The sequence below is a fragment of the Pleurodeles waltl genome, chromosome 3_1 (assembly GCF_031143425.1).
Source record: "Pleurodeles waltl isolate 20211129_DDA chromosome 3_1, aPleWal1.hap1.20221129, whole genome shotgun sequence".
Lineage (NCBI taxonomy): Eukaryota > Metazoa > Chordata > Amphibia > Caudata > Salamandridae > Pleurodeles > Pleurodeles waltl.
In genome coordinates this window covers 352,272,576-352,296,279 of record NC_090440.1, presented here as the reverse complement: position 1 = coordinate 352,296,279, position 23,704 = coordinate 352,272,576, and the positions used below count along the sequence as shown (strand labels likewise).

Genomic DNA, 23,704 nt, shown 5'->3' with positions numbered 1-23,704 from the left:
CATTTATTCTACTACTACTACTACTACTACTACTACTACTACTACTCCTGATGTGTAGCCAAACTGTCTTATCCAACAAGACCTTGGAAGGGAAGGTTGCAAAACACTTAAGTTTGTGTGTTGAGTTCCATTTGCCTTTATGTGTACTAATTGTGACTCGGTGTCCAAGCTGGTTAATGTTAGAGAGATTATCTGGCTGCACTGTACAACATCATTAGTGGCCTCTGCCACCAAGCATTTTCAGTGTGTGCATGCAACCATTGCTAGGGATCATCAGTAATCATAGGATATCATTTCAACTATATGTGATGTGTGTAACGTGCAAATCTCCTCTCAGTTGCAGGAATGCGAAGAGAACTTGAGAAACATCTAGACATGCATTTTAGAAAATATATCCCCATGTGAGCAGATCGAAATCAAGATTTAATTATGAGGAACCATGAGCAGAAACACACCCCCTCTAGAGAAAGTAAAAAAAAATCTAGTTCCCTTAAATCCCCATATCTTTTGCACTCCCAAGTTAATGCTGTATTTAAGAACATTGTTTATCCATTTATAATGCCAAAGAAAATGCTTCCGATTAGGCTGAAATTACCATTGCCCCAACTTGATCACCACACCAACGTCTATGCAATGCAGGTGTTTTTAAAAAAAAAAAGCAAGCCGTAAAAAAAAATAAGGCCACCAGACTCTGCCTCAACCTTAAGAGACCCATCAAGGCGTTTGCTTGTGGGACAGAGCTGAGAGCCTACCCCATTATGTCACCTTTCCCGAAAAGGGTAAAATGCATCATCACAGGCAGGGTTTTCTCTCCTGAAGGAGTCTAGTTGGCACACTGCGAGAAAGGATCATATGAACAGTGAATACTAACAACATTTTTTTTTTTTTGTATTTTTTTTTTATTTTTTATGAGAGCACAGATCCTTGAACCTAAAGGACACTTTCACCTCTGTTTTCCTGGCTGGCTGAGGATTACCCAGTAACTAGCCACTAAAACAGGAAGGACACTCCTATCTCCATGAATGTCTTACCTTCCAGCTTATGCCACCTTGTGGACATAGTGCTGTGTTAAGACTGCAAGGTGGGATTGTGATGCTATAGAAAATACCTAAAACAGATAAGTGCGTTCCTAAAAACAATAATAATGCTGACAGCCTTGATGACTGCCAGAACTTGGGCCACAGGGCAGGCAAGTGTTACAGAGCCACACCTGTGGTTGTTGAGGACCTCTGTCACTTCTGTTTTGGGGCCTGACCTATTGTGGCACTGTAAGCTAAATACTAATGTACCGTTTCATCACTTGACCCACAGGCTAGTATGGGAAGCTGACCAATGCTCATCAGAGCAGTAGTGGGGAGGGTAGAAACTCAGAACTTCACACTCAACAAATAGCATGCAATAATGATGGTCTAGTTCAATGCTTTTACTTAAAAGAAGTACTTTATTATACTAAAAATGAAATACCGCATTAAGGAATAAGCCTGTCAGAGTACAGTTCTATAATGGTTACAGTGGGGAGGACATGCAGAAAATGTATACAGTTTTAAATAATCTCACAGGTGCAGACTTACTATGAACATCATCAGCAGACTTCAGTGTGTGGCCTGTAGGCAGTACTTCAGTGCTTCCGTCACAAGCAACCCCATCATATTTTTTCCTAAAGCCAAGAGTTCCAGTGTCTCATGAGTTCAATTTAAAGGTGTGGGAGTTACCTGAGCGTAGCAGCAGGGAGGTCCTTTGTGTGCACCTCTACCTCTGGAGTTGATGTGCAATGACCCCGCCTTTCTCTGCGGGCATAAATGATGTTTCTGTGCAGATCGCGACTGGTCATCGTGAGTATCTACAAGCTCCACCGATCTCCATGCCCACTCTCCAGTAAAGCAATTATTTTGCTGTCCTGCACACACTGGCAGAGTCATCAGTTGACATCGGGTGTCAGGAAATGTATTTAGAGACTGTGGACATGGTCACCCTCTGTCCTGTTTGGGTGGTGCTGAGTGCTGCCTATCATTAAGGCAGAGATGGGGAAGTAGGGAGAGTTACTTCATCACTCAGGTCAGCTACTGCATTGCTTCCACGCTAGTGCACACTTTTGGGCTGTCCCTTACACTCTGAAGCAGCAGCTGGGATCCTCTCTGCAGTTTACTCCTGTAGGGATGTCTTATACTTCCCTCTCTCAGGGGTATTAAGTCTCAAGTACTTAATATCCCTGCTTCTCCAGCAGCCCCTTGCAGACTTGCAAGATTACTCTACCGCCATGAGAGACTGGTTGTTAGCAACACCAGCTTTGGGTCTTAGGAATTTCTCTGGTACTTTGTGGAGTATCAGCGAGGAATCTTCACAAGTGGGGGAAGTTTCTCTTCCTCTTTTATAGGTCTGTTCCGAACAGGAAATGTTGATTCTACTGTCAGGGTCTTGATTTGGTCCAATGCAGTTCCTTCTCTTATGGTATCTCTCCTTTCCAGAGCATATATAGTCTTTAACATCACTGTTTCCACTGCAGGTAGTGATTAGGAATGTCTCAAACCGGAGCACCTAACAAGTTAGCACAGTCACACATGGAGACTTTGCACATGGCAGTCATCAGCCTTTGAAAGTATTACCTCTGAGAGAAACAAATGGCCAGGCCCCGCATAGATAATTGCCTCTGCACCACAAAGGAGAATTCTGATCCCACTGGCCTTACACCGACACACAGACAAGGACATTCACACAGGTTTCGGGCACACCATGGTAATGGAAATTTATTGTAGTTATGCCAGTAGGCATCTCAGTCTTCATTAAGAGGGAAAACTCTTCTATTTTACAGATCAGAAAAATGATGTGCTGTTGTTTCATGATTATGGGGGTCATTATGGTCCCCAGCGGTTCAGCCTGCCATGCCGGCGGTTGGTAAAAATAACGCCACCGGCATGGTGGGCTAAACCGCCATATAATGTACACATGGAGGGCCGCCCTCCTCCACCTCCAGGCTGCCTCCGACAGGGCATAATAATCCCTACAGCCACCAGCCTTTCTCTGGCGGGTTCTCCTGCCAGGGAAAGGCTGGCGGAAGGGGTGCTCTGGAGGCTTCCGCACTGCCCATGCACTTGGCATGGGCAATGCAGGGGCCCCTGTGCAGTGCCCCATCGCGCAGGTCACTGCCCGATTTCCGGGCAGTGATCTGCGCAACGGGTGCAGCTGCACCTGCTGCACAGAGGCATTGACGGCGGCTCCATGTGGAGCTGCCGGCAGTGTCCCGGCCAGGCATTCTGCTGGGCCGGCGGGCAGAAACAATGTTTCCGCCTGCCGGCCCAGCAAAATGTTTATTATGCGGCCAGCAGAGTTCCAGGGGGGCCGGTGGTCAGTTAAATGACCGCCAGCCTGAACACGGCGGTAAACACCACCATCTTCATAATGAGGGCCTATGTCCTGGGAAAAAGACAGTAGCCCTGTGTTGTAGTATGGTTCACTTGGTGTGCCTCTCTAGATAGATCTCACAGCCAGAACGTTTCATTGAGGCTATTCCTCAGTGCGTATGGTTGTTAAACATGTTGGATAGAAAAAAGTAGGATACCAGTCAAAGCTGTAGTTGATTTTAATCAGGGCAGAGGTGCAGGTTGTACTATTTTCATTCAGAATATGTTCATTGTGCATTTTATATTTTCTCATTTCAGAAGCGAAAGTTTACAATTGTACTTTTATGTTAAAATCCCTTAATGCAGGAGTATTCAGAAGATAGCAACTCGGAGCCAAACGTGGATCTGGAAAACCAGTACTACAACTCAAAAGCCTTGAAGGAGGATGACCCCAAGGCAGCGCTTAGCAGTTTTCAAAAGGTTATTTTTCACTTAATTTGTTCCTCGTTTTTGCGTTTCACTTTGTTTCAACGTTAAAATAGTAAAGTCTTTTGTGTGACCTATTCAAGGCATGCAAATGTTTCATCATCCTGAATAGGAAGGATGTACAGATGGTTGTGCGAAGTTTCTAATATTTCCCATGGTGGATAATTAGTTAACATTTACTTCTCCAAGTTACCCAAGGCTTTCCAGTTTGTAATATCTTACTCATAAAAATATCTCAGTCCAAAAATCCATTTTTCTAGCCCAGTATTCAGTGATTCAATTAGAGCAAAACTGTTGTATTTTAAACCTCTGGTAGATAACCTTTTGTCTTCTGAGGACCCTAACAACCTCATTACTGGATTCTGGGATCCCTGACTAACTCATTATTGGAATCCGGGGACCCTGGCCTAAGCAATTTTGATGCTTTGAACCGCTCAAAAACACGGAAACAAGCACTCATCAAACAAATATACAAATGATGAAATATTTTATTTAATTCACAAACACAAGATTGTTTTAATTTAATGCTAAAGTTGGAGCATTTCTAAATTCAATTGAAGTCACCCATTGTCCATGCTAGATTTTGTTTGATTTACTTGCACTGCTCCCACAAATTATTCTGAGATTACCAACATAATATTCAGCCTCCAGTTTCAAATTCCTTCATAGTTATAGAACATTAAAAAAATTTCAGGTTTCAATTTTGCTTCTTTATTTATATACACTTTATTAATCAGTTAATACTTAAATCTCTAAGTAGTCGTGTACCCCTTAAGTAAGTTTTCGGATCCCAGGGCTCCCCAGACCAAAGGTTTAGGAACTACTGTCTTTAACACTATTTTTCCAAGTTGATTAGTTAACAGTAGACTTCAGGGGCAGTTCATGCTCCTGAAGATGATTTGTGAGAGGCTGATAAGAAATTATCACTTCTTTGTCCAAAATCTCAAATTATGCATTTTAATATAACAAATAAACATCCAAATGTAATTCATCAAAACCAGATTGGTTTTGCTTCTGAACTTTTATTATGATAGGAGCAAAATGTCCCCAAATAAAAGGACTGTACTCCCACCAGGGACTTAATGAGGAGATTCTCAAAAATATCTGGTGAAATTCTCCACATTGCTATCTACCATTAATTCCTGTTCCTCAGATCTGCCAAGTTTCTAATCGGCATGAGTGTTTTCTACTAACCTTTCCAGAATGGATGCTGAACCTATCAGCATGTAGAGTTTGATTTATTTCTACAGTATATTGCTTTATGTTTAAACTATTCATGGTTGCTTGGCAACCTCGTGTTCTCTCTTTGTGTGTGCCCATCACAATGGATGCGTTTTAAGACCTATGTATTTAGTATGTTTAATCCTGTTTCTTTTAGTGTTGCTTTTGCACTATGATCGTGCTAGTGGAAACTGAATGTAGGCTTGTCTACGTTGTAAAATTAGTAACACTTTTTTTTTTTTCTCCAGGTTTTGGAACTTGAAGGAGAAAAGGGTGAATGGGGATTTAAAGCACTGAAACAAATGATCAAAATTAACTTCAAACTGGTATGAACTGAAGCTTTTGTGATTTAGATCTTGCGTTATTTTTATAAGAATGTAGTTGGTATTTATAACATAATTTTTAGTCTAACAGATACATTGAATGTTTGAGAAGAAATATACTTAGGGTTTCTATTTTAAACCTGACAAAATAGTAAAACTCAGTTGCTCTGAAAATAATAGCACCCGGGTTTAAGTGGAAAATGCAGGTTTTCTATGTGCCTGAGTGCTGACAGTCTGAGTGTCTGATCCGAGCATGGCCTCTGCACTAAGATGATTACCTTCTTCAGAGTTTGGGTAAGGCGCAGTGAGTTGATAGCTCATATGCTTTCATTCTCCCTTAACCTTCCAGTTTGTGCATCTCCTTGCAGGGGCTTGTCAATGGACAGTTGTAGCCAAAGAGTGGTGGAGCGGGACCTTAACGAAGAGCCCAGGATGGCTCTTGCTGTAGCTTTTTACCGCTGCTTTGAGCAACTAATGAGGCCTCACTGCATTTGAATTGCTTGCCATTGCCCATTATCGTTAGGTTGCTGTGCTCCCCCCCCCCCTCCCTATGTTTGCTTGCTGACTGCTTGTGCACGTCATTGCTTTAACTTTCCCCTGTGCTGTCTCTTATCTCCTTAGCTGGAGTGCTAGATCACTTCTTCTAAACCCCACCTCCTTGCCCAGTCCAGCAGCATGAGTGAATGTTGAAAATGGGACATGACCTGAGGTTTGTCTCCACTGTAACATGAGCAGGTGGGGCAATCCTTAGTTTTGCTCTCAACCAGTAATCATTTTTTTCTGGGTACAAAGGAGCCTGAAAATGTCACAGGGACTATTGAAAAGACAAAGACTCTCAAATACTATAGCATCAACCATCTTTATAAGCTTATGACTTCACCAAAGTTGGTGGGTAACCTTAATGTTTGCAATTCAGTGAAATGGAATAAATATGGAAATTATGTGGAGATTTGAGGCTGGTCATGTGACCAACAGTGGTCCTCCAAAAAAAAGAGCTGTGTATGTTTCATCATACATTTAACGGAAACACGGGGATTTTTGTGTTTTTTGCAACGGCTCGAAAATTCTGATAGTTCATGTGAAATACCACTTTAGTTTACCTGATTGAATGTGAATGCATGCAAAGCCGGTCGTATCTTAGATAACCTTCTAATCATCAAAGAACAGCTGTAAATATATAATGTTCACCAGAAAGCCAAACCAATATTGTATGCGCAGTGGTTCCCAACCTGTGGTCCGGGGACCCCTGGGGGTCCGCAAAGCCTTCTCAGGGGGTCCACGAGAGCCTAGAAAATGTAAAAATATTAACAAATATTGACAAATTTGGTCCCTAGCTTCCAGTAATGACTCAGGCGGGGGTCCCCGGATTCTAATGATGATTCAGTGGGGGTCCCTGGGTTTCATTAATGTTAATGTGGGGGTCCACGGAAATCAAAAGGTTGGGAACCACTGTGTATGGAGTTTGTGAATGCATAAAGCAGGGCAATAACATTTTCTTTACAAACTTTGTATTCCTCACAACATAGACAATTTATTTTACTTAATATTAAGATTACTTCTGTCCAATGCAGCCGTATGAAAAGAGGTTCTAATCAGACCTTTTGCCAGTGGTCACTGTGATCGGCTCCACATGCATAATTATTTTTGTATCTTCCAGGGAGCAAGGTGTAGTAAAACATTTATTAATGCTAACTATGTGTTCACAGTTGTCAGACTGAAGGTGAATGGATTTATCTAATTGCCTTGTCAGAAAACATCTTTGAGGCTAACCAGTAGGCTTTACATAGAACATTGAAGACTTAAAGTAGGTGCATATTGGACCAAGAGACTATGCCGTTTCCAGGAATTACTTTTCAAGATGCCCACCAAAATTATTACACTTATCTAAACTAAGGATGCGATTCGCAATATTTTTTTCTCATGTCTAAGTTTGATTTACTCCAAGAAATCCAGGAGCAAGTAATGCTTCTTGAGACCCTTTTTACTTGAGTCTAGCAAGGAAAGCATCACAAAACCTTTATATGATTTTGTGGTCTGGTGGATTATTACAGATACATTAAACAGTAGCTTGGTGTCTTAAACCATTGACAGAGGCTTATCCTGTGTCACGGAGGAGAATCTAATTTAAAGAATACGTATTTGAATACCACTGTACAATTGGTAGAATTAACCACAGACGTTCAATCCTTGTAATCCTCCAGAGGAGAGCTGTTGAAACTGCATTCAAAATGCTGTTGATTGCATAGGGCATTACCGCCTTTTTAAATCCAGATGTTTTTTCTCTATTATCATTGTACTTACCCATTCAAGGAGCATTTTATTTCAGTTATAAGGTGCGGTGATTATTTTTTAATACAGTATGTATTGAATAAAATACCCCCTGCTGTACATGATGAGTATTGCAAGTCACTAAGAAGTTTGGTGAACATGTAGAAAGAAACAATGCCAAATCCCAAGTTCCGTGATTAGGTCAAGAAACTTAGAGGTGACTTGCATCGTTTGTTGAAAAAAGAAACTGTAAACAGTTTAATGAAAGCCAGATTTTAAAGATTGTCTTCCCTACAATTTCCTAACATGAGCAAGAAATAAACATATTGCTATAAACTTTTTGCTGATTACTATTCGTTTAGAAAAAAAGATCAGAAGAAAGAAAAGACAGTTCTTTCTCAGGGGATATCCATTTAAATCATAAGCACTGAATCATGCCGCCCACATGCTAGGACTTGGGAGCAGTTCTATCAAAGTCACATTTTTTTCACAGTATCTTCATCTTATTTTGGAAAGTCCAGGAAGTACATGTGACAATAATGTAAACTTGCAGCCTTAAAACAGGCTATCTTGCCAATCATATCAATTTACCTTAAAACATGTAAGAAAAAAAGCATAAACCTTTAAAAGTCACTAAGAATAATTAAAACTATTTTTCACAAACTTTGTACTTCTTATAAAGTAAGTGATAAGCAAAGACAGGGTTATTAATGTAACTCAATAGGCTGCAGCATTAAAACTGTGATAATAGAACCCCACATTTAAGGGTACTCTGACCTCCGTTGTTCCATCATTCCCTGCAGGTGGCAGTTTACTCAGTTCTTTTTTCCAGCTCCCGCTGATGGGATCCTGAATCAAAGCTGTGCCTTTATAAGGGGTTTTCACTCAAAATCGTTCACCTGTTGCTTTCTAAAAGTGATTCACTCGATGTCCTTTATGGCAAAAGAGTATTTTCTGATATTTTGTTTACAGAAAATATCTTTTTTTAATGTATTTATTTATTTTGCAGAATGTTATCCTTTTTGCAAAATGCTTAGAATGTGGTAGGAAATGGCAAAAACAGATTTGCACAGGATCTGTGTCCTCTGTTAGCCAGACTCTCATGATCCCAAAATGTGTCCTCACTACAGGACCCTCTGCAGGCATGCTTTGCGAGAGAGAAGATTCACTTGCATGGTCAAGTGGTGCACTGCAGAAGATTCCCTGGCTGGAGAGACGTCTGAGGGGTGAGGCAAGACTGTCCCCTCACCTTTGTTACATCCCACCGAGAGTTCCCTCAGAGCAGACCCAAAAGAAGATGATCTGGTGAGAAATTATGCCCCCTTTGAATGTTCAGGACATCAAGAAGAGGCACTGCACCTACTTGCTCGCCATCAAGGGTCAGTTCAGTGTCACACACAATTTCAAGTGTTAGTTAGACGTCGAGACATCTGTCAATGTTACGACATGGTTCAACGTCGAGACATCATTCCACTTCCCAGACAAAGGCAGTGTTATACGGTTCCTACTAAGGTAATAAGGCTGCACGTTAGGAAAACAGAACTACAGAATGTGGGGGACTAACTCCAGCCACACCATCGGGAGCTGTTGGCCCAATTTCTGGCTAGCTCACAGTGCCTCAACTGAACCCCTAAACCAACTAGGGTGGAAGGTGATTACGGCAATTTGTACAACATCCTGACTCCCTAGGGAAGTCGCAGAAACAGATCTCATCCTTTGTTGTATTACTCATGCATTCCCAGGTGAAAGTACGAAAAATATATGAACTGAGTTTTCAATATATTTATTTAAACAAATATGACCTTCATAAAGCAATTGAGCTGCGATAATAAGGGAGATGAAACGAAGCAAAGTAACCAACATGATGAACTTGGTAAAGACAAAGAATAACCCAACCATGGTAAATGTGTTAGAGGTTATAGAAGGTCCTCCTAACCCTAAAATTATGCTGAAAGCATAGCGGGTGTACCCTTCTGCTTGGCCCAGTCTAAGGGATTAGCCCTAGCCCCATACCTGAAAAAAGTGTCAGGAGTCTGACTTTGATGTAGATGGCAATCCTTTGGGAAGCTGATGGATTAGCGTCAGCAGAGCTACATATCAAACACCGTATTCGTCCCAGGATGGTTGTGACTGGAATGCCCTCTGGTCCTTCCGGGTCAGTGCTCCATTTATTTATATAATAATAATAAAGCCATACTGTGTTGGAAGCACAGCTCTGATGCAATGCTATTTGGATGTTCGCAAGTACCAGGATGTTGTGTACATTGTTCCTAGCATTGAACAGAAGGTACTGATTACATATTGTGCAAAGTCTAACTAAACAAGCAACTCGTACCACACCTTCCTAGAAGAATATCATGCAAGAAATGTGTGTAAACTGTCATTGGTAAATGCAGTGCAGCTAAAATGCATAAAATCTGAAATAAGAAATTAGCCTAAAAACAGGTGGAAGCAGCTCAGGTCCGAAAGGTCCTTAAGACAATGGCAGAATGGCTTTCACGCATTAAAACTTGCTGAATCCCATCTGAATCCGATTCGGAGTACTCCAGAACATACTTGCCTTCCAGACCAGAATCTCCACTCATCATTCTAGATTCACTAACGCTTCTTTAAGTCCCAATGGCATCTTCTCCTTCACCGCCTCCACAACTGGCAATTCTTTTTTTGTTTTTAACTATTTTGTCCTCGTTCACCTCAGACCCTAGGCCTTCTCCTAGCCATATCATTTCACACCATCTTGCTTATGGAGCTGACCGTGACCAGGGAGGCTGGATCTCTCTCACTTAGCCCCATTAGGGGGGGCCGTGTTGCTGCTGCAGCTTAAGATCAAGAGTTAAGTGTAATCACTACACAGTATATGATCTCCGAACCTAATTACCTCTACTGCCCTGGATACACTGTTGATCCCCATCCACTCCACCAGAGGCAGCCACACTTTTTTCCTTTTAGAAAAACAACCAGCGGTATCCATTCACCAAGTTTAATGGAGTGCATCTAGCCAATCTGTATGCATCAGAGATGACTCTCCTACCCATTTGCGGCAGATTTTCCTTCTGGCCAAAAGTATAGAATAAAAGAGCAGGTTCTGCTTATCCCTACTACGCTCTTCAGACTCTTCTGTTACCCCAAAAATAATCAGCAAAAGGCTTACCTTGATATCTGGTCCCAATATACTCGAAACAGTCTTACCCACTTCTTCCCAAAATGAATGAATAGCTGGGCAGTCCACAAACCTGTGGATATCCGTTGCACTCAGCAAACCACATTTTGGACATTTTACTGCTTTCCCCTTTCTCATTTTCGAAGGTTAAGTTGGCTCTGTGAATAGAAAAAAGATGATTTCTACTTAACGGGTCCAGTTTCGCCGCATCAAATAGAGTGCACATTGATACTTAGCACACATTTTGTAGCTGCTCCCTTGCATGCATCCTCCCCAAAGATCTTCTGCCAGCCTAAAGTCAACGTCCAGCATATCCAGGAGTTACCAGTTTCAAATCAACACTTCCTTAGTAGTTGGTGGGCGGTCTCTGACTAATTTCTCCTTCAGATGATTCATTGATCCCGGATTCACATGAATGCTATATGATCACCCTTTCAGCTTATTGAACTTCAATCTGGACAAACATCCCCCTATTTCTTCGCTTAGCTCATCCCAGGAGAGTGGGGTTCCATCCCCAAAGAGATTTCCCCAATGTTCATACCTGCCCTCCTAATTGGCACAGCTAACATATCTTCAAGGCTTCAGGGGTACCTGGAAAATCCCAAATAGGGGCCCAATGACTGTAATATTCTGCCCTCATTGCCCGTCTTATTTTATACCAAGCCTTTGCCATGTCCTGCAATATTTTTAGCTTTACTTTTTAAAAAAAAATTGTGTCACCATTTTTAAATATATATATATTTTTTGTTGCCCCCTTCACCCTACCTACCATTGCTTTAAACATACACCCGATCTCTGAAGACTCTGGGGAGGAGAAAAGTATCCTCAAGTTCTTGAGTTGGAAAGCCCACGCATAATATTGCAAGTCTAGGAGGGTGAGGCAATCCCCTTCTCTCTCCTTCTCTGCAGCTTTTTCTACGAAACCCTAGGGCCTTTGTACGCCTCATAAATGAATTTATGGATTGTTGAATCTTATCTATATGCGTATATGCGCTTTATTCATTTGCAGTGGCAGCCAAATCTATAGCCCCAATCAAGTTAAAGGTTAATTCATGTAAAACCTTCCTATAATAAACCCTTTCTGGGCTGGATGTATCAATCTCTTCACCACCCCATTCAACCTCTCCGCCAATACCTTAGCAAATAACTTATAATCGTTATTTAAAAGCAATATTGGCCTGTGTGATTCATATCAAGCAGGACTCTTCTATGGCTTCAGAATCAATGTAATGATTTTATCGTTCCAGGATGTTGGTAAAGGCCCCTCCTCAAAAATCTCTACAAGCAAATCTGATATAACAGGCACTATAGATTCCCCTGAAGCTTTATATAGCTCCCCCGGGATGCCATCTGGTCCCACTGCTTTACCTCCCTTACTTGCCTTTAATGCTGCCCTTGTTTGTTCCTGGGAGATATGTTTATTCAATCGGTCCTGCTCCTCGAGGGTGAGACTAGGCAGACTGTCTGTCCCCAACCATTCCCTCACCTCTTCCTCACTCACTACCATCTCCTCTGTGTAGAACTCTACAAACAACCTCTGAAAAGCTTTCTCTATGTCTGCACTGCTCATCCACCTCTCCCCAGTCTGATCATGTACAATTTTTTTACTAGTATTTCGCACTTCCACCATCTTTGTTTTTCAGGCTAGTAGTTTCCCTGTGCTTTTTCCATACTCAAAGTGCGCTAATCTACTCGCTTCCCATCTCTTTGTAATTCTAGCTTGTACTACATCTTCAAGCCGAATCCTCAACTGGCACAACCTTTTCTCCAAAGCAGCCTTTTCTTCTGTCTCTGTACTCTTCATTAGTTGGCTGTCACAATTGACCATTTCTACTTCTAAGGAACTTATTTCATTTCTGTACTGTGTATTCCTGTAGGTAGGGAGGCTCAAAATCTTTCCTCTAATAACAGCTTTAAAAGTATCCCAAACCACAGTCGTAGGAGCGGACCACAAATTGGCCTTAAAATTTTTCCGTATTTATGACGTTGGGATTCAGCCTCCCTATCCAACAATAGTGTGTGTTCCATGGTCCATCTTCTAACTCCTGTTTCCTGAGGAAAGCCAATTTTTATTACCACTGCTGTGTGATCTGATAGGTGAGCTACTGAATAGACTACATCCTCAGCTGAATCACTCAGCACCCAATCAACCAGGAAGTATTCGATCCGAGAAGCATGACCATATTTTTTGTTATTATACAAAAACCCCTGTTGTACACCTACTCTCTGCCTCCACAAATCGCGCAGCCCAAATTCCCTCATCATCTCTTTGAGATATGCCTGTGATTTCAAGGTACCTACTGAACTACTTCTTGATGACCTATCTCATTTATTATCCAGAATCACATTACAATCTCCAGCCATTACAACTGGGTCAGGAAAATCGAGTAGGTGAGAAAATTCTGAGTGGCTCTATCATCACAGTTTGGACCATAAAGCCCAACAAGAGTAAGTCTCATGCCACATAATTGGAGTTTCATTATAAGCCACCTTCCTGATATTTCTGAAACCATCTCCAACGTTACAGCTTTATCCTGCTGTTTAACCAGTATCTAAATTATAGTCTAGTTAAATGAGTTTCTTGCAGAATTAATATGTGAGCAGGGGAGTCACTCAAATACTGCAAAATGTTGCTTCTTCTCCCTTTAGTGTGCAGACACTATCTGGATCAGCCTATTGCTGTCCCCGTCTCCTACCAGTGCTATCCACTTATTGGATTCAGTACAATATTGGCTGAAGTGTATGAGGATTTCCCCCCCGCCCCCCATTTGCTCCTCACCCTGTGCCCCCATCACCCCTAACCCGTGCCCTTCCCCCCCCAAAAACCCTTGTCGACATCCAATCACCCCCCCCCCCCCCCACACCTTCGTTATCTACTGGATGTTAGTACAAATTTAAAGCTCCCATGGTTTCCTGGCCATAACCATCATTACAAAATAGCCACTAATTGTCAGAGGCCCTGCTCCTGATGGTCTTTTCATCCGCTGCCCTTTGATTTCTTACTTTAATCATTTGTTGTGCATTACCTGAAGAGAGGACAGAAACTTAAGCTGTGCCGATGCACCTAGACTTCGGAGTTCCTCCAGAGGTCTCCCCAGTTCCCACTGCTTATTTATATCACCCTGGACAAATCTGACGTAACCTCAAAAGAAAAGTCCTTCCGACTAAGTGTTTTCATTTTTAGTGCGTTTAACAGTACCTTATCTTTTAAGACGTAGGTCTAGAAATTTTACAACATTTTCCGTGGGTTCTTTTGTTAGGGTTTCTCCTGAAAGGGTCTCTATGAATCCTCTGAATGTCCCTTGCAATATCTGCCTCACTTTCCTTTATCAAAACTGCTGTCTTAATGAGGGAAACCACATATACCTTTGTCATCTCCTTCCACCCCCTCAGGAACATTTAGAATTCTCAGGTTATTTCTTCTTGAACTATTTTCCAACTGTTCTGCAAATCCTGCTCGTTCTCCCTCAGCAATTGGATATCCTCCTTTGTACTTCCTTAATTCCTTTTCATGAATCCAACTTTCTTCTCAAGAGCTTGGGTACATATTGTCAAAAGGTAAAAAAGAAATCTAAAGCTTCACAGGTTTCCTTTATCTCCCCTTAGTTTGTTTCAGAAACCAGAAAGCCTCTCCAAAAGGGATATGATCATAGACTCCAGGGAAGTTCTTGCAGTGGTGATGGGGTAGACCTTGCTATTTGCCGACTCTAAAACCTCCTGCAAAGGTTCCCGTAATACAGGTGTAGCCCCCTACCGGGGGTCTACCTTACACTGCTTAGATCGACAGCTGTAATCTCGCATCTAGTCCCACTTGTAGCCTCATATATTCTCACTCCCCCTTCGCTTCTCACTGTCTCATTACCGCTCTCCCTGTTTTGTGGAATTAAATCCTTCCTATTTGCTTCTTGCTCCGTTAGTCTAGAGGGGCTGCTACCTGCTTTTTTATTTATTTTACCTATTTTCCCCAATTTTCTATCAATCAGCACTTCACCCTTCCTGGAAGAGTTTTGTGTTTGCTATGCCTACCAAGTTTCACCTTTCAAAGCATGTTCCTTCGTAAAAGGATTTCTCCCCCTGATTTAGACTTAGATCTGAGGCCTACCTCTTGTTCCCGTCCTCCTTCCTTTACTCATGATACCTGAGCAGCTCCATCCAGTATCTTGCTGTGATGCCAGTTTACTTCCTGGTTTGACTGCCGCGTCCTCAACCGCTGCAGCCTCCGCTGTCGTCCTGAATGTGCTGACATTGCCTCCGCTTCACCAGAGGGTAATACGTGCTGCCGCTCTATGGCTCCTACACAGCTCCAGGGTGGCTCTATGCCACCCTACGACCCCTTCGGATCAGCTTGAGCCGCTCACCATCTTGCACGAGACAAGCAGACTCATTTACAAGCACGACAGCTCACCCTACGCCGGCCGGGATCCCAGGTACCTATGCTCTAGCTCCCTGGTATATCACAGGCTGCCATGTTCTCCCCAATAGTTACATTCACAACTAGCAATTTCAGCTGTAATTCCTGAACCAAATTTACCTGCCACTCTCGGCTACCACAGTCACCTGTACCATGGCCTCCCCACCAAGATCTTGTTCACGTTATACCAAACCTCAAAGCAACAGATCTAGGTCAAGGACAAGATTTTGCAGCAGGTAACACCATTCAAGATCTCCACGAGATCCTGCTTCAGATTGAAGATGGATTTCTTCATCTAGGTCGAGATCCTCACAATTTCATCACTCGACCTCCTCTTGTGGTCTGTATTCACCTAAATTATCAGATTCTCCTCCAGTAAAACTATCTCCTGTTGATGATGGAAACAACTTGCAGGAGGTACTGATTAAAGGTGTCATTAAATTAAATATTGATTTGCCAGCTACCGCAGCCACCACATCTATAATATTTGAAACACGCAGTCAAAGGTCCGCCTTTAGACCAGTGCTGCCTTTTGGTTCCAGATGTTTTAACCAGTTATGAAGCTATTTTTGACATTGCCTTCTGTTACGGTTGCACCATCACACCTACAGAAAAAAGTTAAACCTCCAGATCAGGATTTCGAATTTCTTTGCACAGATCCTACACCAAATCCTGTTGTCTGCTGCCGGAATGGAAAGCTGCATGCCCCAGCCCCATCATCTATAGTTTCTCCTCACAACAAAAGTATAAAGTTGGATTCTGTGGGCAATAAAGTTAGCCGTACCTCTGCTGTCACTATGAAGGCTGCTAGGGCGATATTACTGGTCACTTTGGGACTCTATTCAGCAACTCATAAAAAAAACTTCTCAGAGACAAATGTCAAGACTTCTAAGAAATTATCATCGAGGGCATGATTGTGTCAAAGCAAGATTCATCAGTGCTGCATCTGATACCTCCACACTCGCAGCACATGGATACCGTCATGGTCTAGCACAAGGGTCTCCAACCTTTTGTGTAATAAGAGCTACATATATTCTGTGAAAATCATTGTGAGTTGCTAATATTATTATTAGTATTGTAACAGTGACCACATCATATACTGATACGTTATTGGCTACAATATGCAAGAATACTGGCAGTGATCACCTCATTGCATCAGAAAGGAATGCCAGCACTAATGTTTAAAAGGCTTAGTCAATTTGGAATGCCTCCACAAGGGTAATACATATCAGTCACAGCTGTACTGCCCCTAGTATGAAATTAAAAGTATTAGTAATAAGTACCACCTCATATTTTATTACTCAACAATCGGCTTTAAATATATTTTGGGAATTCAGCTATTTTTCTCCAAACATCAGTATATTAGATTTAAACGTACACCCATTTTTGTCTTGAATACACAACTTTGAGATATGTACGTTTTCAGCCAACTGAAGGTTCTAATTTAATTTAGAAGGTTGGGATATACACACAAGAAGCTACTTGCAGGTAGCTAAATAGTTACAAGTCGCTCACAAGCTACTCGTTGGAGATGCCTGGTCTAGCGATTTGCCGTTTCATCTTGGCTCAGACTCACAGGGTTGCAGCCTAACACCAAATTTAAACCTATTGTTTTCAGGGACTCCTTATTCGGTTCTCATACTGATGATTTGTCGTGTATGAAGATTGAACTTGACACTGTGAGAGGTGTGAGGTTGGGTAAAAGGAAGGAATGTAAGAGACATTCAATTAGGCCCCGTGAATACTGGTATTTTCATCAGAGGGTTCAAACTCATTGACTTCAGTGGCAACAACAGCAACCTCAACAGCCACAGAGACATCAGCAGCACAGACGTCAGACAAGAGGCAGAAGTAGTCAGCAGCCACTGACCAAAGTCACTAAACCAACTGCTGGTCAAAACAATGAGTTCTTTCTTACCCCCTCCTCCATTTCCCACTCCGGTAGGGAAAAGCGTAACATCTTATCTGGAAGACTGGAGAAAAATAACTACCGACAAATGGGTTCGGAATCCTGTAGAACATGAATACGGTCTCAGATCTAAGGTTCCTCCACCATCCAGTCCTTTAAAAAATCATGCTGTGCAAAAGTTCCCCACTCCTCTCATAGGAATTCAAATTTATTCCTGTTACCTTCTGGTGATGAAGAAAGGACCGAAGGACAAGTACAGACCCATTTTCGACCTGAAAAAAAGCAAACAAATGGATTTGCAAAGAAAAGTTCAGAATGTTGTCTCTTCGTAAAATCTACCACTAACTTCTTCAGGGGGATTGACTGTGTTCAACAGATCTGCAATATGCCTATTTTCACATCCTGATAGCCAAGAGATCTTGAAAATTCCTCTGGTTCACCATAGGCAGAGACTGTTACCAATACATGGTCTTCTTTCCAGTCTCAAATGTGCACCACTGACTTTCTTCAAATGCATGGTGCTCATGGCAGCTCACTTACAAAAAAATGAAAAGTTTTTGTCTATCCATATCTAGACAACTGGATTATCAAGTCGTCATCTTACCAGTAAGCGAGCCAACATTATTGAACCACTGTCGTGACTCTAAACCAGCTAGGACAATACCTAAATCAGCTAGGACTATACCTAAATCAAGAGATCTATCTTGGTGCCAATTCAGTCTATTCACTGTCTGTGTTCTGTCTTAGACACAGGACACACACAAATGTTTACTGTAGGAAAGTACCCTCGTTCTGGCATGGTTACCCCCACTTTTTGCCTGTTGGCAGTATGTTTTGACTGGGTTCATTGGGATCCTGCTAACCAGGACCCCAGTGACTATGCTCTCTCTCTTTAAACTTGGGTTGCTTGGACCACACACCCCACATTTGGCATACTGGTACCCCAGTTTTAGTCCCTAGGGTATGGTACCCAGGGCATTGGGGTATCAGTGGTCCCCCATGGGCTGCAGCGTGTATTATGCCACCCAGGGGGAGCCTTTGCAAAGTGCATCTGCAGGCCTGCCATTGCAGCCTATGAGAAAAGGTGCATGCATCCTTTTCACTACAGGTCACTACACCAGGTCACTGTAAGTCACTCCTATGGTAGGCCCTCCTAGCCCAGAGGACAGGGTGCAAGTACCTGTGTGTGAGGGCACTCCTACATGAGCAGAGGTGCCCCTATGAACTCCAGCTCCATTTTACTGGACTTAGTGAGTGTGGGGGACGCCATTTTATGCATGTACTGTACATAGGTCGCTGCCTATGTCTAGTTACATAATGGTAACTTCGAACGTAGGCATGTTTAGTATCAAGCATGTCGGAATCATACTCCAATACTGTTGCCAGATTCCATGCACTCTGGGGGCTCCTTAGAGGACCCCCAGCATTGCTCCTACCAGCTTTCTAGGGTTTTCGGGCAGCCCACGCTTCTGCCACCCCTCAGAGAGGTTTCTCCCATCCTGCTGCTTGATCAGCTCAAGCCCAGGAAGGCAGAAGAAAGGATTTCCTTTGGGAAAGGGGAGTAACACCCTCCCCCTTTGAAAGTAGGTGTTACATGACTTAGGATGGGTAGCCTCCTCAAGCCACTGTTATGCTTTAAAGTCCCTGCACACACGAAACTGGACAATGGAAAGGGGCGTGACCACTCCCCTGTCCATCAGCACCCCAGGGGTGATGCCCAGAGCTCCTCCAGAGGGTCCCTTGATTCTGCCATCTTGAATCCAAGGTGGGCAGAGGCCTCTGGGAGCATCTGAGTGGCCTGATCAGGCAGTTAAAGTCGGAGCCACCTCCTGATAGCTGGTCACTTAACTAGGAGACCAATCCCCCTTCCAGGGCTATTTAGGGTCTCCCTCTTGGGTGGGTCCTTAGATTTGATGAGCAAGACTCCAGCGGGATTCCTTTGCATCGTTTACTTTGACTTCTGGCCACTGGAACTGCAACTGGACCCTCCAGGAACAGACAATCTGCATCCTTGACAAAGACTCTGCTTGCAAAACTGTTTCCACGGCTCCTTCCAGCTTCTGCAACATTTCCCCAGCTGTGCATCCTCTGAAGGCAGCAAGACTTCAATTTGCACGAGAAGGAAGAAGGAATCTTCCTTTGAGTGAAGGAGTGACTCCCTTGCATCTACAGGCACCAACTGCAACGACGACAGACTGCGCAGATCTTCTCTCCTCCTGAGCTGCGTGGATCCTGCATCACAGGTGGTGATCTGGAGTGGTCCCCTTGGTCCTCTCTGCCTGCTGTCTAACTTTGGTGAAGGTAAACCCTTGCCTTCCCATGCAGGACAGCACCCCGTGCACTGCATCTCTTGCAGCTACCAAGGCCTGTTGGAGTCTCCTCCAGGGGATCTCCAGGCTCTGTGTAGCCCCAGCGCTCTTCCCTGCGACACACAGCCCTCTGCGCGCTTCTCTTGCGGTGTGCTCCTCGCCACTCCTGGGTCCTCTTCCAGTGGGTCTTCTGTGAGGGCGGCCTCTTCTTCTGTGGACTCTCTGCATTGCTGAGGGTTCCCTTGGCCTCCCCTCCGTGGGTTGAGTCCTCCTGGACCTTGCCGGTCCCCAGTAGCTCCACTTTTCCTTTACTGAGACTCTTGCCTTTGCCAATGCTTGTTGGTGGCGTTTTGCCACCATAGACCGACTGCAGCCTTCCATCTGGTGTGGGATGGCAACTGCATCCTCCAGGACCTCTTTACCGACTCCAGGGGCTGCATTGCTGACCATCTTCGTCCTACCATCTACCAGCTCCTGACACTATTGCGACTTCTGGACTTGGTCCCCTTCTTTTTCAGGTCTTCCTCTTCAGAAATCCACCCCTGGTTTCTTGCAGTCTGCTCTGAGTGGTGCATTATTCTTCTTTTTAGTCATTTTGGTGGTTTGGGAAAAACAGTAACTTACTCCTTTCTTCCTGGTCGCTGGGGGGGTCCTGTGGTACTTAACTTTTGGGGTTCCTAGTTCCTCCAGCTCCCCTCTACAGATTCCACTTACCTGGGTGGGGGTCCTGCATTCTTATTCCATTTTTTTTGTATATGGTTTGGGCTTCCCCTAGGGTCAGTATTTTCCATTGCTATTGCACTGTTCACTACTGCTATTTATGCCTATTTCCGATTACTAGTGTACATATTTAGTGTGTTACTTTCCTCCTATTGGAGGGTTGCTTATCTAGTACTTTTTGATAATTGTATCACTAAAATAAAGTACCTTTATTTTTGGAACACAGTGTTCTCTTTCATGTGTGTAAGTGCTGTGTGACTACAGTGGTATTGCATGAGTTTTGCATGTCTCCTAGATAAGCCTTGGCTGCTCATCCACAGCTACCTCTAGAGAGCCTGGCTTCTAGACACTGCCTACACTACACTACACTAATAGGTGATCCCTGGACCTGGTATAAGGTGTAAGTACCTTAGGTACCCACCACACACCAGGCCAGCTTCCTACGTTTATTTTGGAGGGGACACTATTATCTATTGTTCAGAAATGTTGCAATCTAAAGACAGTAGCCCACCCAACAGCGAGCCAACTTTCCTCTCTCCTAGGATCAATGGCATCATGTATCTTGAATGTACATCTCAACATGAAGCCTCTGCAACAGTGTCTGGAAGATCAGTGGGAGCAACTCAGAAAGATGAATGGACAGAGTGATACTAACCACTCATGGAAAACATTACCTCAACTGGTGGTGTCACTCAGAGGAACCTTCTGAAAGGCATGAGTTTCCATCAAGATATTCGGACCCAAACTATAGTGATGGATACTTCCCTTTTGGGTTGGGGTGCTCATATGGACCATCTTCAAATTCAAGACATGTTGTCTCTGAAAGAAAAGTCCTATCACATCAATCTTCTGGAGATGAGAGCAGTACATTTAGTCTTGAAGGCTTTTTATCTGTTATTCAGGACAAAATGTCTTCCTGTTCAAACGGACATGCATTATCTAGACAAGCAGGGAGGATCAAGGTCCGACCTCTGTCTCTCAAGCAGTGCTTGCAAAACTTTTTAGAACCTCAGTTGTTAGAACGCTAAACTTTTGAGACTCCTCTACCCTTAACAGACATGAGGCAGGGCAGTTTTTGAATGCAACTAAAGCATTGTGTGCATTGTCATTTACATACAGTACATTTCCATTGAAACGGCCACTAAATTTGCACAGACTTACAGTTTTACTAATCATACTTTATAGCACACAAATGATAATGTGTGGAAATCGGGTTACTGTGAATATTTACCATGTGTGCATCACCAAGTAAAATATCTTGATTTTGTTTTCATCCTCATAAAGTCTGTTTCTAACACTTTTTTTACAAAATTACAAAAAAATGCACTTCTTCTTTGCTTTCCTAACTGCTGAATGAATACAGTTCATTTGGAAGGTTTTTTACGTTTTATTGTGTGTTGCAAAAATGTCCCAAAATCCTCCAACCTTTCTGTTCACACTCCCTGTACTCCAGAAAGTTTGTCACATAATTCACTTTGAAAACTGTTCTCACTTTGCAGTCGGAGAAAGAAAAGTAAACGCTTATTCCCATGTTAAAAGAATATACAGCAAAATGTCAGTAGACATAGCTTGACATTTGACCTCTGGCCAAAAAAGCCACAATTTAAAGGCCTCTCTATTTATTGCTCTGACTTTCATGACCCACCAAAAATCGTCTCACTATCCACAGTTTAGGAAACACTGCTCTGGAGATGGTTAATTTTCAGTGATCTCAGAATTACAGTGGTCTACCTTCCGATAATCGAGAATTCTCAAGCAGACACTCCCGGCAAAACTGTTGAAGAGATTCACAAATAGGTCTTAAACAACTCCATCCTACACAGCATCTTTTGTGACTTGGGTTTCCCCTAAAAAGATCTTTTTGCCAATGGAGAAAACAAAAATTGCCTCAAGGTTTTACCAACCAGGCGTGTTTGGGGAATGCCATATGGATCGGCTGTCAGGCAAATTTATTTACGCCTTTCCTCCAATTCCCCTACTGCCAACAGTGATCATAAAGCTGTTTCACTTGAAGGCCAGAATGATTCTCATTGCTTCAGGGGTTGCCCTAACAATAGTGGTTCATAGATATTTTTCAGTGCAGATTGCGTCCACACAGGAGGCTGCAGTGCAAACCGGACCTCTTCAAAAATTCAGAGGCCAAATTCAACACTCCAACCTTTGTCGCGTAGGCTCTCATTATTCTAATGAGACTACTGGATTTTGGGCAACAAGATCGTCCACGGTGTGGGAGACTGAGTCTGAACCACTGTGGGTGACACCGGTCGTCCAAAATCCGGGTTTTGCTCTGGCTAACTAGCAGTGCCTCATCTCTACCAGAAGATGGGGATGATTGGGCAGCCGAGCGCATGACTTATTAGGCTTCTCAGGGAAGTCGTGGTCACTCAGGTCGCATCCGGTTCTCTCATTCACACTTCGGTCTCATATATAAATGACAATAAGAAGCAGTATAACTTTTATGACTGGTTTAATAAAACAACTGCATTTTAGATAGCAAAGAGTGAGTTGCAATAACCAGGACGACACAACATGACAATATTAAAATGGTGACGAGGAGAGTGAAGCATAAGAATAACGCTATCATATTGTCACTAAGATTTGTGGACTATTTCCAATCTAAGTCATAATCTGAGCACTCCATGTTAAACTCTAATTCTGCCTTTCAGGTTCCCCTGGGAGGACATCAACCCTCATACCTGAGCAAAGGCCTGTAGTCTGCGTTAGCATCTGCAGCGAAGCATTTAGCAATCAGCATACAGGTGTGGTTCCCTGGCTAGAATCTCCCTCTTAACGTGTAAGCGGACTAGGGAGTGTTTTTATAATAACACAGCTGATGTTCTAAGAAAATGTCCCTACGTAAGGCTGTGTATTTTCTACGAATGTTGGAGACTAAACTTCTACCACGTTCACTGGCAATGTACCAAACTGTAGCCTTGACTGAAGCACAAAATGATCAAGAATGTCTTGTTTAAGAACACAGTGCTGGACTAAGCAAAAACAGTTAGATAGATGAAAATAAAACAAGACCGTAAAACTGGTTACTGTAAAAATAACAATGCAAAGCCGAATAAAATACATCTAGGTCAAAGTGCACAGCGGCCTAGAGTGCTAAACTAACCTGCATGGAGTTATAACTAAAATGGCTACACAACACCTTCACTCTCTGAACTTGTCAGTGTGGCTCCTGAACTCATACCATATGGTCACCAGAACCTCTCATAGGAATGCATGGATGTTTTTGAGAGAAGCCAAAAGACCATCTACTAGAACTTCTTATTCTTTCAAATGGAAGAGATTCTGCATCTGGTGTGCTCAAAACATTTTCAGTCCTCTCACTTGCCAAGAAGAGGCGGTTCTTCCCATTTGGCCAAAGCAAAATTGCTATTACGGCACATCTTGTAGCAATCGTGGCCTATTGAAAATTCCCTTCACAAATTCCCTTCTTTAGAATAGGAGTAGTGAAGGATTTCATGGAGGCCATTAAGAAGATCTATTCTTCTCTCAGGAGACTACTTCTTCCCTGGGAGGTAAATATTGTCCTTTTTCACTTTGTGGATCC

General features: G+C 42.9%; 1 protein-coding gene across 2 annotated transcripts in view; it reads left to right on the top strand.

Annotated features, from left to right (window-relative positions):
- The window catches only part of COPS2 (COP9 signalosome subunit 2), a 221,018-nt gene that overhangs the window by 21,723 nt on the left and 175,591 nt on the right, over positions 1-23,704 (top strand). For both annotated transcript variants that reach the window (XM_069222508.1, XM_069222507.1), the window contains exons 2-3: positions 3,705-3,818; positions 5,294-5,371. In XM_069222508.1, the coding sequence (XP_069078609.1) occupies positions 3,705-3,818; positions 5,294-5,371 (192 nt within the window). The remainder of the gene's footprint in view (positions 1-3,704; positions 3,819-5,293; positions 5,372-23,704) is intronic.